At 41.3% G+C, this 13383-nt stretch overlaps 1 protein-coding gene across 1 annotated transcript in view; it reads right to left on the bottom strand.

Moving 5' to 3' along the window:
- Positions 1-11933, bottom strand: part of LOC145345533 (gamma-aminobutyric acid receptor subunit rho-1-like) — a 39572-nt gene extending 27639 nt beyond the window's left edge. Inside the window, exons 1-2 of the mRNA XM_080193367.1 lie at positions 11730-11933; positions 9313-9360 (exon numbers count right to left, since the gene is read on the bottom strand). Coding sequence (XP_080049493.1) covers positions 9313-9360; positions 11730-11836 — 155 coding nt within the window. The 5' untranslated portion in view covers positions 11837-11933. The remainder of the gene's footprint in view (positions 1-9312; positions 9361-11729) is intronic.
- Positions 11934-13383: the final 1450 nt, after the last annotated feature.

Genomic DNA, 13383 nt, shown 5'->3' with positions numbered 1-13383 from the left:
GTACCAGAAGCTGGTTACCAAGAGAAATCATGATATAATTGCCTTAAAACCCTCAAGCATAATACTACAAACCTATACTGGAAGTGGTTCCATTAAGGGGAAGTATCGATATAAATATGCAGCTAAATGGACAGACTTGTCCCTGCATATCATGAAAGGGAATTTCCAGCCCTAATGGGGAAATCCTGGCTGGAGAGAATCAAGTTAAACTGGGTCAAGTTGAATCTCATGTCGGAGAAATGACAAAGCAGAAACAATCAAAAGCTTCAAGGAACTGCGAGTAGCAGCTAATGAAAAAGCTCAGGTTAGTATTGCTAGGACCAAGATGACAAACGCTCAGCATATTGATCCGGATCGAGAAATAAACAATAAAAAGTTTACCAAGGATGCATATGAATGTTTTGACAAAAATGAAAGTCAAAAGTAAACTGAAAATATGGCAAGGATTACCAGAATGCATTTTTGTGTTCCCTTTGTAAATGCCAAACCACACAGGAACAAGAAATTGAGGTATACCTCGAAACTTCTTACCCCCTATAAGGAAGCTCTCAAATTAATTGGAAAGAACATTCAGTTTGGAAAAAGAGCTGCTGACTTCCTTCATGCATCAATGATCAAGAATAAAAAAAAGATTGCTGATTGTAAATTGCAAAAACAGGAGCACAAGGAGCCAGCATAGAAACTCATGAAGGATGTTTGAATGGGAGTTGCTCCACATGAACAAGTGAAAAGATTTAGAACTGCTCAGAGTGCTGTCTGCAACACCATTTGTCACTTTCCTATTGCACTCTGCACAGCGACAAGAAGAAGAATTATCATGACCTGGTTTTGCTCAACAACCCAACCCTAAAGGTTAGATTTGATACATTCTTAAAGGGTGAGAACCCTTTTGGAAATCCTCAGGAGCAACAGTTTCAACTGGATAGTTTAGAATTTGCATTCCAGAAATAAGACCTAAAATGTGAAGATGACTGCTGTGAGAATGCAACCCTGAGGGGACAGACACAGGGTCTGACAGAGGCACACCATCTGGAGAAGGCACTGCATGTGTCACAAGATTCAAGTAAAGGAAGCCCTGGTATGCAGCCTAGAGGGGCAGCTATTAGCAATGCAGAAACTGATCGACAGCCTGGGACGAGAACTAAAGAAGCTAGAAGCTAAGCTTGAGCAAAGTCTAAAAGCCCCAGCCTCACTAGAATGCCAGCTCCACCTTACTCCAGCTAAGATCTATCCTGGACATGCCATGCTCGGCAGTACAAATGAAAGTCCAAAATGGAATGAACTGCAAGAAAAGTACACCTACAAGGTAGAGAAGAAGAAGAAGAGGTGAGCCTCTGAAGTGGAAGCTCTGTAAAAGCAGCAAATTCAGGTTTTGCTAGTGACTATAGGGCTCAATGCCGTGTTTTCCAGAAAGATCAGGAAGTATTGGTAAGGAACTATACGATAAATGAGAAGTGAACACCTGCCATTATATTGACACAGAAAAGACCGGCCTCGTACACTGTTCAAACCCAGAACAATGTAATATGGAGAGTTACTTTTAGTAACTAATTTGTCAGAGACAGAGTCAACCAAAAGTCTGTAACAAACTGGGCCAAGTGAAGACCTAGACATTCCTGAGAACCTGACAATGCCAGAAACAAGTGTGGAAGAGAGCACCTCAGCCAAGGACACTTCAACACAAAGTAAACCTCCAAATCCTATGCTGATTCTGGTTGAAACACTATGGACAATATCAAAATAGAACCAAAAACATCAGAGGTTTCAGTCAACACAAAAAAACAGATGCCTGAGGTTCACCAACAACTGCATGGGAATCATTGTCCTCTGAAACGTCTAACTTATTGACTGTTGTTCACAATTTGAATTTTCATTCTTAATGTTATAGTATGTTTCGCTGTAGGAATCTCTGACCTAAAGGAGGAGGGAAGTGTTATGTATTCATGTTTGTTCCTAGATGGAACAAGGTCACTTTAAGAGTCTGATCACATGACATATTGATGGTGTCATCAGCAGTTTGCACAGTCTATCCTAACAGCCTGTACAGTAAACATCTTTCCAAAACCGTTCTTGTTTGTTTTATACCTTTGTGATCTGAAGGCCTATTCTTTAAAAATACCACAACTTGGAGACTGGGAATAATTCTGCTACAGCTACACTGCACCCCCTCCAAGGCCAATAGCTCTTTCCAAAAGTATGGTGCCCAGAACTGCTCAGTACTCCACGAGTGGTCTGACCAGGGTTTGTTGCAGCTAAACAAAGGCATGCTTATGAGTTATTTTTTATTAATTTAAGGGATGTGGGGGTCGCTGTCTGGACATTTATTGCCCACCCCAAACTGCTTGCCATTTTAGAGGTCAGTTGAGAGTCAATCACATTACAATGGATCTGGAGTCACGTGTCAGCTAGACGAGGAAAGGATGGCAGATTTCCTTCCCTAAAGGACATTCTAACCCCTTTGTATTCTAGAGCTTTTGAGGAAATAACAACTGTGCCCAAAATACTGCTCCTTTGAAGGTAGCCCATTTTTCAGCTATCATTTTTCCTGCCAACCTTTGACTTCTTCAAAAGGAAATATATGGTAAACAAAGCCAGAGAGCTCCCTGGATAAATAAAGTTATTTTATTCATTCATGGGACATAGGCGTTGCTGGCTGACCAGCATTTTTTGCCCATCCCTAGTTGCTCTTGCAGGGCAGTTGAGAGTCAACCACATTGCTGTGGCTCTCGAATCACATGTAGGCTAGACCAGGTAAGGATGGCAGATTTCCTTCCCTAAAGGACATTAGTGAACCAGATTGGTTTTACCAACAATCGACAATAGTTTCATGGTCATCAGCAAATTTTTAATTCCAGATTTTTTTTCATTGATTTCAAATTCCACCATCTGCTCTGGTGGGATTCAAACCTGGGTGCCCATAACATTAGCTGAGTTTCTGTATTAATAGACTACGATAATACCACTCGGTCATTGCCCTCCCTAAGTGATAGAAAATAAGGTAAGCATGCTAATAGAAGATATCAAGTAGAAAATACAGCTGAGAATCAGGCTGAATATAGAAAGTTCAGAGGAGAGGTGAAAAAACAAATAAGGAAAGGAAGTGGGACTATGGAAAGTGACTGGTAGCTAACCTTCTAAGGAAACCCAAAGTGTTCTATAGGCACGTAAATAATAAAAGGCTGGTAAAAGGAGTAGGGCTGATGAGGATTCTAAAAGGGCATTTACGCATGGAGGCAGTGGGTATAGCTACGATATTAAATGAATACCTTGCATCTGACTTTACCAAGGAAAAAGATACTACCCAGGCCATGGTGAAAGAGGAGGTACTTTAGACACAAGAAAGATATGAAAACTGGAAACATTGTAAACTATGAGAGGAGAATAGTGTAGAGCTTCAAAAGGACGTAGACAAGTGGGTGGAATGGGTGGATAGGTGGCAGGTGAAGTTCAATGCAGAGAAATGTGAAATGATTCATTTTGGGAAGAAGAACATGAAGCAACAATATAAAATTGTGCCTTTGATTCCAATTTATTCAGCTCAGATCTGTTCTGATCGCTTGAAGTTGGCCTTCGCCCAGTTAATCATTCTTACTCGAAATTAGTTTGTTCCTTCACATAGTCAGCCAAAACCATTTGATGTAATGATCACTGCTCCCTATATGTTTTCCCACTGACACCTGATTCACTTGGCCTATCCCATTCCCACGAACCAGGTCTAACAGTGCCTTCTTCCTCATTGGACTGGAAATATACTTCTGTGGAAAAGTTTCCTGACACATTAGGAAATCTTGCCCTTTTCTGCACTTTACACTGCTACTACGCCAGTTTATATTCAGATAATTAAAGTCCCCCATTATAGCTACCCTATAATTTTGCATCTCTATAATTTTCTTGCAAGTATGTTCCTGACATGCTTCCCACTAATTGGGGGTCTATAGACTACACTGAGCAATGTAATTGCACTTTTTTTAGTTTCTTAGCTTTAACCAAATAGATTCCATCCTTGATCTCTTTGGGACATGTTTTTTCTCCAGTACAATATTGGCTTCCTGAATCAATGCCGCCTCCCTCCCCCCTTTCCCTCCTTTCCTATCTTTCCTGAACTCATTGTATCTCAGAACACTTAACACCCAATATTTGCCTTTTTTTGAGCCAGGTCTTTGTTATAGCCACAGCATCAGATTTCCAAATGGCAATTCAATGGGCAACACGGTGGCACAGTGGTTAGCATTGCTGCCTCACAGTGCTTGGGACCCAGGTTTGATTCCCGGCTTGAGTCACTGTCTGTGCGGAGTTTGCACATTCTCCCCGTGTCTGTGTGAGTTTCCTCCGGATGATCCAGTTTCCTCCCACAGTCTGAAAGACGTGCAGATTAGGTGGATTGGTCATGCTAAATTCTCCCTCAATGTAATTGAACACATGCCAGAATGTGGTGACTAGGGGATTTTCACAATAACTTCATTGCAGTGTTAATGTAAGCCTACTTGTAACTAATAAATAAACTTTAACCTGAACCTGTAACTCATTTGTGCGTTCACTAGATGCACAGTAACCCTGACTTAGACTTTTATTACTGTCTTCCTTCATCTGAACCCACCTATTCACTTTTTCTATTCCCTTTTCTGGTGCTATCTATCTCTCTGTGGCTTGGTATTCCTCGTTGATATAATCCCTTGCTGTCTACACCTCTATCAAGTTAATTTAAACCCTCCCCAGTAGCACTAGCCAAATGCCCCACTAAGGAACCCAGTTCCAACTCTCCGTAAAAGCAAACCCATTGGGTTCCATCTCCCCCAGACCCAGTACCAATGTCCCAAGAATCTAAAACCTACCTCTCACACTACCTTTCCAGCTGCATATTCATCTACTTAATCTTTCTATTTCAATATTCACTTGAGTACTGTTCTTGGAGTTTTCCAGGTATTTCTAATTTTCAGGTCCTGCTTGCTAATTTCCTACCTAGCTTCCTAAATTTTGACTGCAGGATCAAGCACACCCTCTTTCTATCTATTTCATTTTTACCAGAGTGGACCACAGGTACTGGATGTTCACTCTCCCACTTCAAGATGCTCAGCAGCCGTTCAGTGTAACACCCTGGACTTACAACTGCAGCCATAGTAAAGATCTTCTATTCCCTACATCATCAAGTCACCTATCACGAGTGATCTTCCAGTCTTCCTTATACTATCCCCCAGGTACAGCCTAACTACCTGTGGTGTCATCAGCTTAGCTCTGGCTGCACTTCCCAGATGAACCATCACACTTTGTTCAGAAATGGTTGGAGAGTGGGATGCATTTGTGGGACTTCTGCCTTACCTGTCTGTTGACAGTTTGGTGCTCAGCCATTCCCTCTGTACTTGCATACTCTTAAGCTGTGAATTGACTACATCTATAAACATGCAATCCATAATGTTCTCAACCTCATGGATAGGACATAGTGCTATTGGCTGCTGCTCACATTATAAAACATGAAGCTCAATCTGTGGCACATGATGACACTTCCCATACATATAGTTATCCAGGACACAGGAAGCATTCTGGAGTTCCCACATAGCATGGGATGTGCACTCTTGCAATCAGAGCAACCTTTCTGATAATTATTACCATTACTAATAAATTTTATTGCTTTTATTAAACATTATTAAACCTTAATGATTACTCAACAACTGGATAGTTGTAAAAACCCATTTGATTCATGAATGTCTATCAGTGAATGCAATCTGTCACCCTTACTCAGTCCAGACTATAAGTAACTACAGATCCTGAGCAACATGACTGATTCTTAACTGCCCTCTGAAGCAGATTAGCAAGCCACCTCGTTATATCAAACCTCTAGTGAAAAGTCCGATAAAGATAAAGCCGAATGGACCACCAAAAATCAACCTAGGTACCTTCCCCAATGTGGGTGGCATGGTGGCACAGTGGTTAGCACTGCTGCCTCACAATGCCAGAGATCCGGGTTCAATTCTGGCCTTGGGTGACTCTGTGTGGAGCTTGCATGTTCTCCCCATGTCTGCATGGGTTTCCTCCAGTGCTCTGGTTTCCTCTCACACTCCAAAGATGTGCAGGATATGTGGATTGGCCATGGTAAATTGCCTTTTGGTGTCTCAAGATGTGTAGGTTAGCGGGATTAGTTGGATAAATGCATGGAGTTACGGGGATAGCGTGGGGGTGTGGACTTGGGTAGGATGCTCTGTTGGAGGGTTGGTGCTGACTCAATGGGCCAAGTAGCCTCCATCTGATCTGTAAGGATTCTATGATTCTATGACCTTGCAAAGTCTTTGCACTAACGTCTAGGGACTTGCAGCAAATTTGGGAGAGCTATCCTCCAGACTAGCCAAGCAACAACCTGACATAGTCATAGTCACATCATTATATCTTACAACCAATGTCCCAGACTCCTCCAATACTAACCCAGGGGTATATCCCATCCCAGCAGCACAGGCCCAGCAGAGGATTACAGTTTGGAGTAGGCTTGCCTGGAGTCCTCAACATTGACTCAGGACCGCATGAAGTCTAATCACATCTGCTCAAATATGGGCAAGGAAACCTCCTATTGATTACCACCTATCACCTTGCCTTAGCTGATGAATCAGGTCTCCTCATGTTGGTTACTTTAAGATCACAAGTGTACAGAATGGACTCTGGGTGCAGGACCTCATTGTCCATCACCAAAGGTAGCTGGTAGCACAACTACTGACCAGCTGACTGAGTCCTGAAGTGTATATCTGTCAGTCTGAGCCTGCAGCAAGTGGTGAGGGAACAAACAAAAGGGAAAAGTCTGCTAAAGATGCATCTGTCCATGACAGTATTGGCAGGAATGACCATCACACAGTCCTAGTGGAGTCAAAATCCTGTCTTTACACTGAAGATACTCTGCATTGTGTCATGTGGTATTGCCACCATGAGATAGATCCAGAACGCATCTAACAAAACTAGACATGCGTGAGGAACTGTGGGCCATCAGCAAGAGCAGAACTGTATTCAAGCACAATTAGTAACCATATAGGCTAGCTTGGTCTGGCCTGGCACATTCCATGACGGTAACATTACCATCAAACCAGGGAATGAACCATAGTTCATGGAGGTGGACAGGACAGCATGCAAGGAACAGCACGAGACACACCTAAAATGAGGTGCCAATACTGCTAAAACTACATTAAATGACTACATACATGGTAAACAGTATAAGTAGCATGCAATTGATAAAGACAGAACAAACACATCAAGTCTAAGCACTGCTGTCCATCCCTGTCCAGTTATAGCTGGTGGTGAACAATTAAACAAGGAACTGGAGGAGGAGGGTCCACAATTAATCCCATCCTTAATGATGACAGAGCCCAGCATGCAGAGTTTAAGACAAAACAGAAACATTTGCAACCATTTTCAGCTAGAAATGCTAATGGGTGACCTTTCTCAGCCTCCTATTGAGATCTCCAGAATTATAGATGTCAGTCTTCAGCTAATTTGATTCATTCCATGTGATTTCAAGTAATGGTTGAATACCCTGAAAACAGCAAACCCAATGGGCCTCAACAATATTCAGGCTGTAGCACTGAACTAGCTTTGCCCGTAGCCAAGCTATTCCATTATAACTCAAACACTGGAAAATTGCTCAAGGATGCCCTACCCATGAAAAGCAGGACAAATCCAATCTGGCCTATTACTGCCCAACAGCCTACTCTCAATCATCAACAAAGTGATGCAGGCTGTCATTAACAGTGCTATCAAGCAGAACTTCCTCAGCAATAACTTTCTCAATGAAACTCAGTGTTCTGTCAGGGCTCTTGGTCCCTGATCTTATTATAGTCTTGATCTAAACACAGACAAAATGGCTGAGTTCCAAAGATACTGCCTTTGACATCAAGGCAACATTCAATAAAATATAGCAACCTTTTGTTCCCAAAGTCCTTCGTGACTAGGATTTCCTGGAGACTGATTACTATGATTAGTTAGTTGCTCTATCACTATTATATTATTGTAACTACCAAGATGGTCGAAGATTAATGAGGCAGGCCTTGGTCTTTTCTCATATAGAAATTCCAATAGTCCTGCAGAGACTGTGTTACTCAAACATCGGTTCGCTTCCTGACTCCCTCTAAACCTCTCCACCATCTATAAGGCTTGTGTAGAATGTAATCAGATCTTCACCAATCAATGGTTGGAGCTGCAAATGCGAACAAGCACTTGACACTGTTCTGGATAGAATTGTTCACTTGACATCTTACCATTTGATTCGATACCCATCACTGGCATTAATTGGTTGCAGTATGTGCAACCTCAGGAATCTCAAAAGCATTGAATCAACTCGATTGGCCATTTTAACCTTAGCCACCTGCAGGACATTGAGGAAATTTGGCTTGTCCACAATGACTCAGGTATGCCCTAAGGGACTTTTAAAGGGCATCTTGACTTAGACATGAATAGGACAAGAATAGAAGGATATGGTCCCTGGAAGGGTAGGGGGTTTTAAGTCGGGCAGCATGGCTGGTGCAGGCTTGGAGAGACCAAGGGCCTGTTCCTGTGCTGTAATTTTCCTTGTTCTTTGTTGTTTGTTCTTTGACTCTCTCACTAATTTTTACAGATGCACCACAGAAAGCTCCTTTCCGTATGTATCACAGCTACGAAGGGTTATGAATATAGCCCAGTCCATCACGCAAGCCAGCCTCCCATCCACTGACTACATCTACACTTCCCACTGCCTCAGGAAAGCAGCCAGCAAAATTAAGGATCCCATGTACCCAGAACAAATTCTTCCACTAGGAAAAAGATACAAAAGTCTGAAAAGACATACCCACAGACTCAAGAACAGCTTCTTCTCTGCTGCCATCAGACTTCCTATCATATATTAAGCTGACATTTCTCTTCACTCTACCTGTAGCTGCAACATTATATTCTACACCTTATCCTTTTCCTCTATGTACTTCATGAGCGCTGTGCTTTGCCTGTATAGTGTGCAAGAAACAATATTTTTCCCTGTATCCTAGTTAATGTGACAATAAATCAAATCAATCAAATCAAATCAGATTAGATGTGAAATTTGGCTCACTGATCCAATCTTACCAGTTTTCCATTGAGCAGGCTAGATTACAATTACCTCATGATATACCTACTTAATCAACGTTTAACACTGAACTCAAAATGTAGAAATATTTTAATTTTGCATTCCTCAGTATTTAGGTTCCTCAAAACAAACAGCTAAAGAAGAGTAAAACAAATGTTTGGCCCAAACATATGGTGATATTAGAAGGTTGGCACTATGATAGCTTGTCAAAACAGTTGTACAGGACTACCAAAACCAAAGTCTCTTACCTGCCCTGTTTTATTGTTTCTTCAACATCTCTGCTGTGTCTCTGGAATCTACTTTCCGTAAACCAAGAACAATTAAGAAAAAGAGAACATATGAAAATGATCATTTCCCACGAGCGAGCCAACAAATTTATGGTCACTTTTACAGACACCAGCTTTTTAATTTTTGAACTGAATTCAAGCTCTCAAATGTCATGGTAGGATTTGAGCTCAGGTTCAGTTCTGGATGATAAGTCCAGGCCACTAGATTTAATCCAGTAATATAACCAATACTCATTTGGCAGGTACCAATATTGCCAGGTTCCATTGGGGAAGCATGTTGAATACAGCCTGCTCCCGGAAACTGCATGGGTTGTTTGGTCTGAAGGACTAGTTCATGCCTCAAGTGGCCACTTGAAGAATGTAACTTCTTTTCTACTACTTCTGCTTTGGAGGTGCAAGGCTATAGGGGTCATTTGCCCTTTGGAATATTTGACCGCCTTTCATTTTGTGTAACAGCCTCATAAAATTGCACTAGTTGCTGGTAAGACAGAAGATGTAACCTTATCCCCTCCACATTTTGAGAGGAGTAGAGTCTCTGCTGCCAATCAAGGCCACAGAAAACTCCTGTATAAGATTAGGACAAAATCTATCCAGAATTCGCAGCCATTCCAGCATACACACCCAGGAGTTACAGCAGGGGTCTACAGAATAGCGGATCAGTTTCAGTCCTTGATAATAATTAATGTTTATTAAAGCATGTGGAGCTGGGAAGAGGCCCTTAATTAGCCACTGAAGTGGTTCAACTGGGCTCCCGGTGGGCATCTTGGCCCTGGCAAAATGACAGTGACAGGAAGGCATTAGAAACACCCCTAGATGCCTTCCTGTGCTATTCTACCATCAACAGGCCTACAAAGCTTCAACCAGTCTTCTGGGTTCAGTGTTGAATTTACTATTTTATGGAAATAATTGAATGTTGGGGAACTATAGAGTGAATTTGTTGGCTGAGTTGCCTTGCTTATTTTTATCAGTGACCATTGATATTTTAGATAAAATAGGCAACATTGGGGTGAAATTGCCATTGGTAGTACTGGTAATAAATGCTTTAGCACATTTATTTTGAATTCCTTTGTCAACTATTTAATATAATTTTTAAGCTATTTAAAGTATAAGGTATAATAATGTTAAAATAAAATTGTTTGTTACAAATAATACTTTCTTGATAAAAAATGTGAAACGAAACAATTTGCCATCGTCTTTCACTCCTTTGTCTATTGTAACCAATGTTTCCCTTTGCACAGATTACATTGGAGATGACGTCATTTTCTATTTCTGTCTGCAGAAGCGATACTCAAAATGGCAACAGCCTAGATTTCTGCTTTCATTTTTAATTTCATTTTTTTGTTCACATAGCAGCTTTTTAATTTGGTGAAATGCGCATAAACTGGATAAGCAAACAAGGACTTTGGCAGTACTTAAACTTAGCACTTTGACAAGGAGAACGTCGTGGAATAATTAAACAATTCCTAAGTCAACATGATTATCTACCCATCCTCTTTTCATCTATCTACTTTGACATTATTTTCTCTCAATCCTTGTCTATCCTTTGATTTAGGCATTTTGATGTCTTCGCATGTTCTCGTAAATTCTTCTTCTCATGCATGCTTTAAGGCACATAAAGCAACACATCTTCCCCATTCATTTTACGTCCAGCAGATTATGCTCTGGATTTTTCTGGAGCGAAGACCTTTTTTTTCATATTGTGGCTAGGTTATTCGCCTGATTCTGGAGATTAGCTTGGCACAATGGCGGGAGGTAGAGGGAGGTGGTGGTGATGGGGGTCATCATTCACCCGCCTTTCCCCATTGGACGAGGGCACCGCATTAAACATCAGAAGCCAGATCCCAGGACTTCTGCTGGCTGGATGTAAAATGTAGTAGGGGTGGAGGGTGGTGGCGCGGTTGGTGCTGGGAGAGTTAGGGGAGATGGGTAGAGTGATATGGGGTAATATCCACTCTGCCTCCATCAGGTGTGAGTGTCCCATGAATGACAACCTGGTATTCGGAGGCTGGAAATCCCATATCCGCTTGCCTGAGCTATCTGCAGTGGGGCTTGAACATATAACTTTCTAATCCAGTCTTGGAAATGCTGCCACCGAACCATTGTGCATAGGTCTGCTAAAATCATAATGCAGCTATTTGTTTATGCGTTATATATGCCTATAAAATATCCACCTACAGAGATTTCATGAACAAATGATCCATTTAATTTTTTTAAAATTTTAAATGTTTACATGCATTAAATAGAACCTAATATCAGTAAAAAGAGCATATCATTCAGATAGTTAGGGACAAAAGCACTCAGACAGCAAAAGATATGAAGAACAGAATAGATTCACATTATTCTTCTACTATCACTTTTGCTTGCTGCTGGTGTCTTACCTGCTCTGATGGTATTCTTCCAATTGATCTTTTCTCCTCTGCTCTTCTGATCTGCCTTCTACAGCCCAAAAAATGCAACAAAACAGCAAAAGATTCCCAAACCACATGGTGACAGCTAAAAATCTAAAGAATAATATGGGGAAATAAGAAAGAGATAGCAAAATCCTAATTCTTTTCAATGTCTGCTATTCTGTTTCAGTCCTCACTGACTGATGGCTCAAATGTCGCAAAAAACATCAGAAAACATTTAATCTGTTCTGTGGTCATAGCAATTTGAACTAAACCAGTAAATCCCACTGAGTCATATGAGAGGATTTTCAGTCAGCTAAAATCTAATTCCGCACATGTGAGATTGACAGATACCTCCTTTAACTGATGCATCAATACCAAATATAAATATATAATCAATTCAGACCTGACACCTTCAGGTAATAAAATAGCTGATCAACCATCCAATAATTATCTTTGTCTATTCTTGGCATGAAGAAACACAGAAATATAGAAGATAGGACCAGGCCATTTGGCCCTTCGAGCCTGTTCCACATTTCATTTTCATCATGGCTGACCATAAAAATCAATATCTTGATCCCATCTTGCCCCCATATCCCTTGATCCCATTAGCTCCAATAGCTTTATCTAATTTCATAATACTGGAAATTCACACAACGTTTTGGCCTCAGCTACTTCCTGTGGTAGTGAATTTCACAGATACACCATGCTCAGAGTGAAGATATTTCTCCTCACCTCAATCCTAAAAGGTCACTCCTTATCCTCAAGCCATGACCCCTAGTTCTGGACTCCCCGACCATTGGGAACATTCACTACCACGGAATGGGAACATATTTTCTGAATCCATCCTGTTTAATCTTGTAAGAATTTTGAAAGTTTCTATGAGATCTCCTCTCATTCTTCTAAACCCCAATGAATATAATCCTAACAAACTTAGAATCTCCTCATATGACAGACCTGCCAGGAACCAGCCAGGTGAATATTTGCTGCACTCCCTCTATAGCAAGGACATCCTTCCTTCAGATAAGTACACCAAAACTGCACACAGTACTCCAGGTGTGGCCTCACCAACGCCCTATACAATTGCAGTAAAACATCCCTATTCTTACACTCAAATCCTTTCATTATGAAGGCCAACAGACCATTTGCCTTCTCTGCTGTCTGCTGTACTACATGCTTATTTTCTGAGATTGATGCAGAAGGACACCAAGGTCTCGCTGAGTATCCGCCTCTCCCCATTTCACTCTGCTGGAATTTTGAGAATTCTTCAATTTAAGGAGGGTAATTGTTAACATTGTTGCTGCCCCCTTAAAACCAATTAGAAATTTGCTTTGAGGTCACTTTAAGCAATGTGGACCAAGAATAGTCACCATTACTCCCTACCAAATACCAGCAATACTGGGCTAGATTCTCTAACCTCGCCTGCAGCTGGGGTTCCCCAGTCCTGCTGCAGTGAGTTGAGGTTTGGCTGAGTGCCAAATTCTCCATTCATGCTGGCAGAAGTGGGATGTGAACGGTTGGGGAATTCTGGCCATTATTTGCTAATGATTAAGAATGAATCAAGTTAATTTTAGTTAGTAATTTCCAGTATTATGAAATGTATTGTGATCAGTTCTGCGAGCTTAGCATCAATACGAGATGATTT

This window comes from Carcharhinus amblyrhynchos, chromosome 7, assembly GCF_965287045.1.
Source record: "Carcharhinus amblyrhynchos chromosome 7, sCarAmb.v2.hapA, whole genome shotgun sequence".
In the NCBI taxonomy this organism is placed as follows: Eukaryota; Metazoa; Chordata; class Chondrichthyes; order Carcharhiniformes; family Carcharhinidae; genus Carcharhinus; species Carcharhinus amblyrhynchos.
The sequence above is the reverse complement of the archived record's forward strand: the minus strand, read 5'-3'. Positions and strand labels throughout refer to the sequence as shown.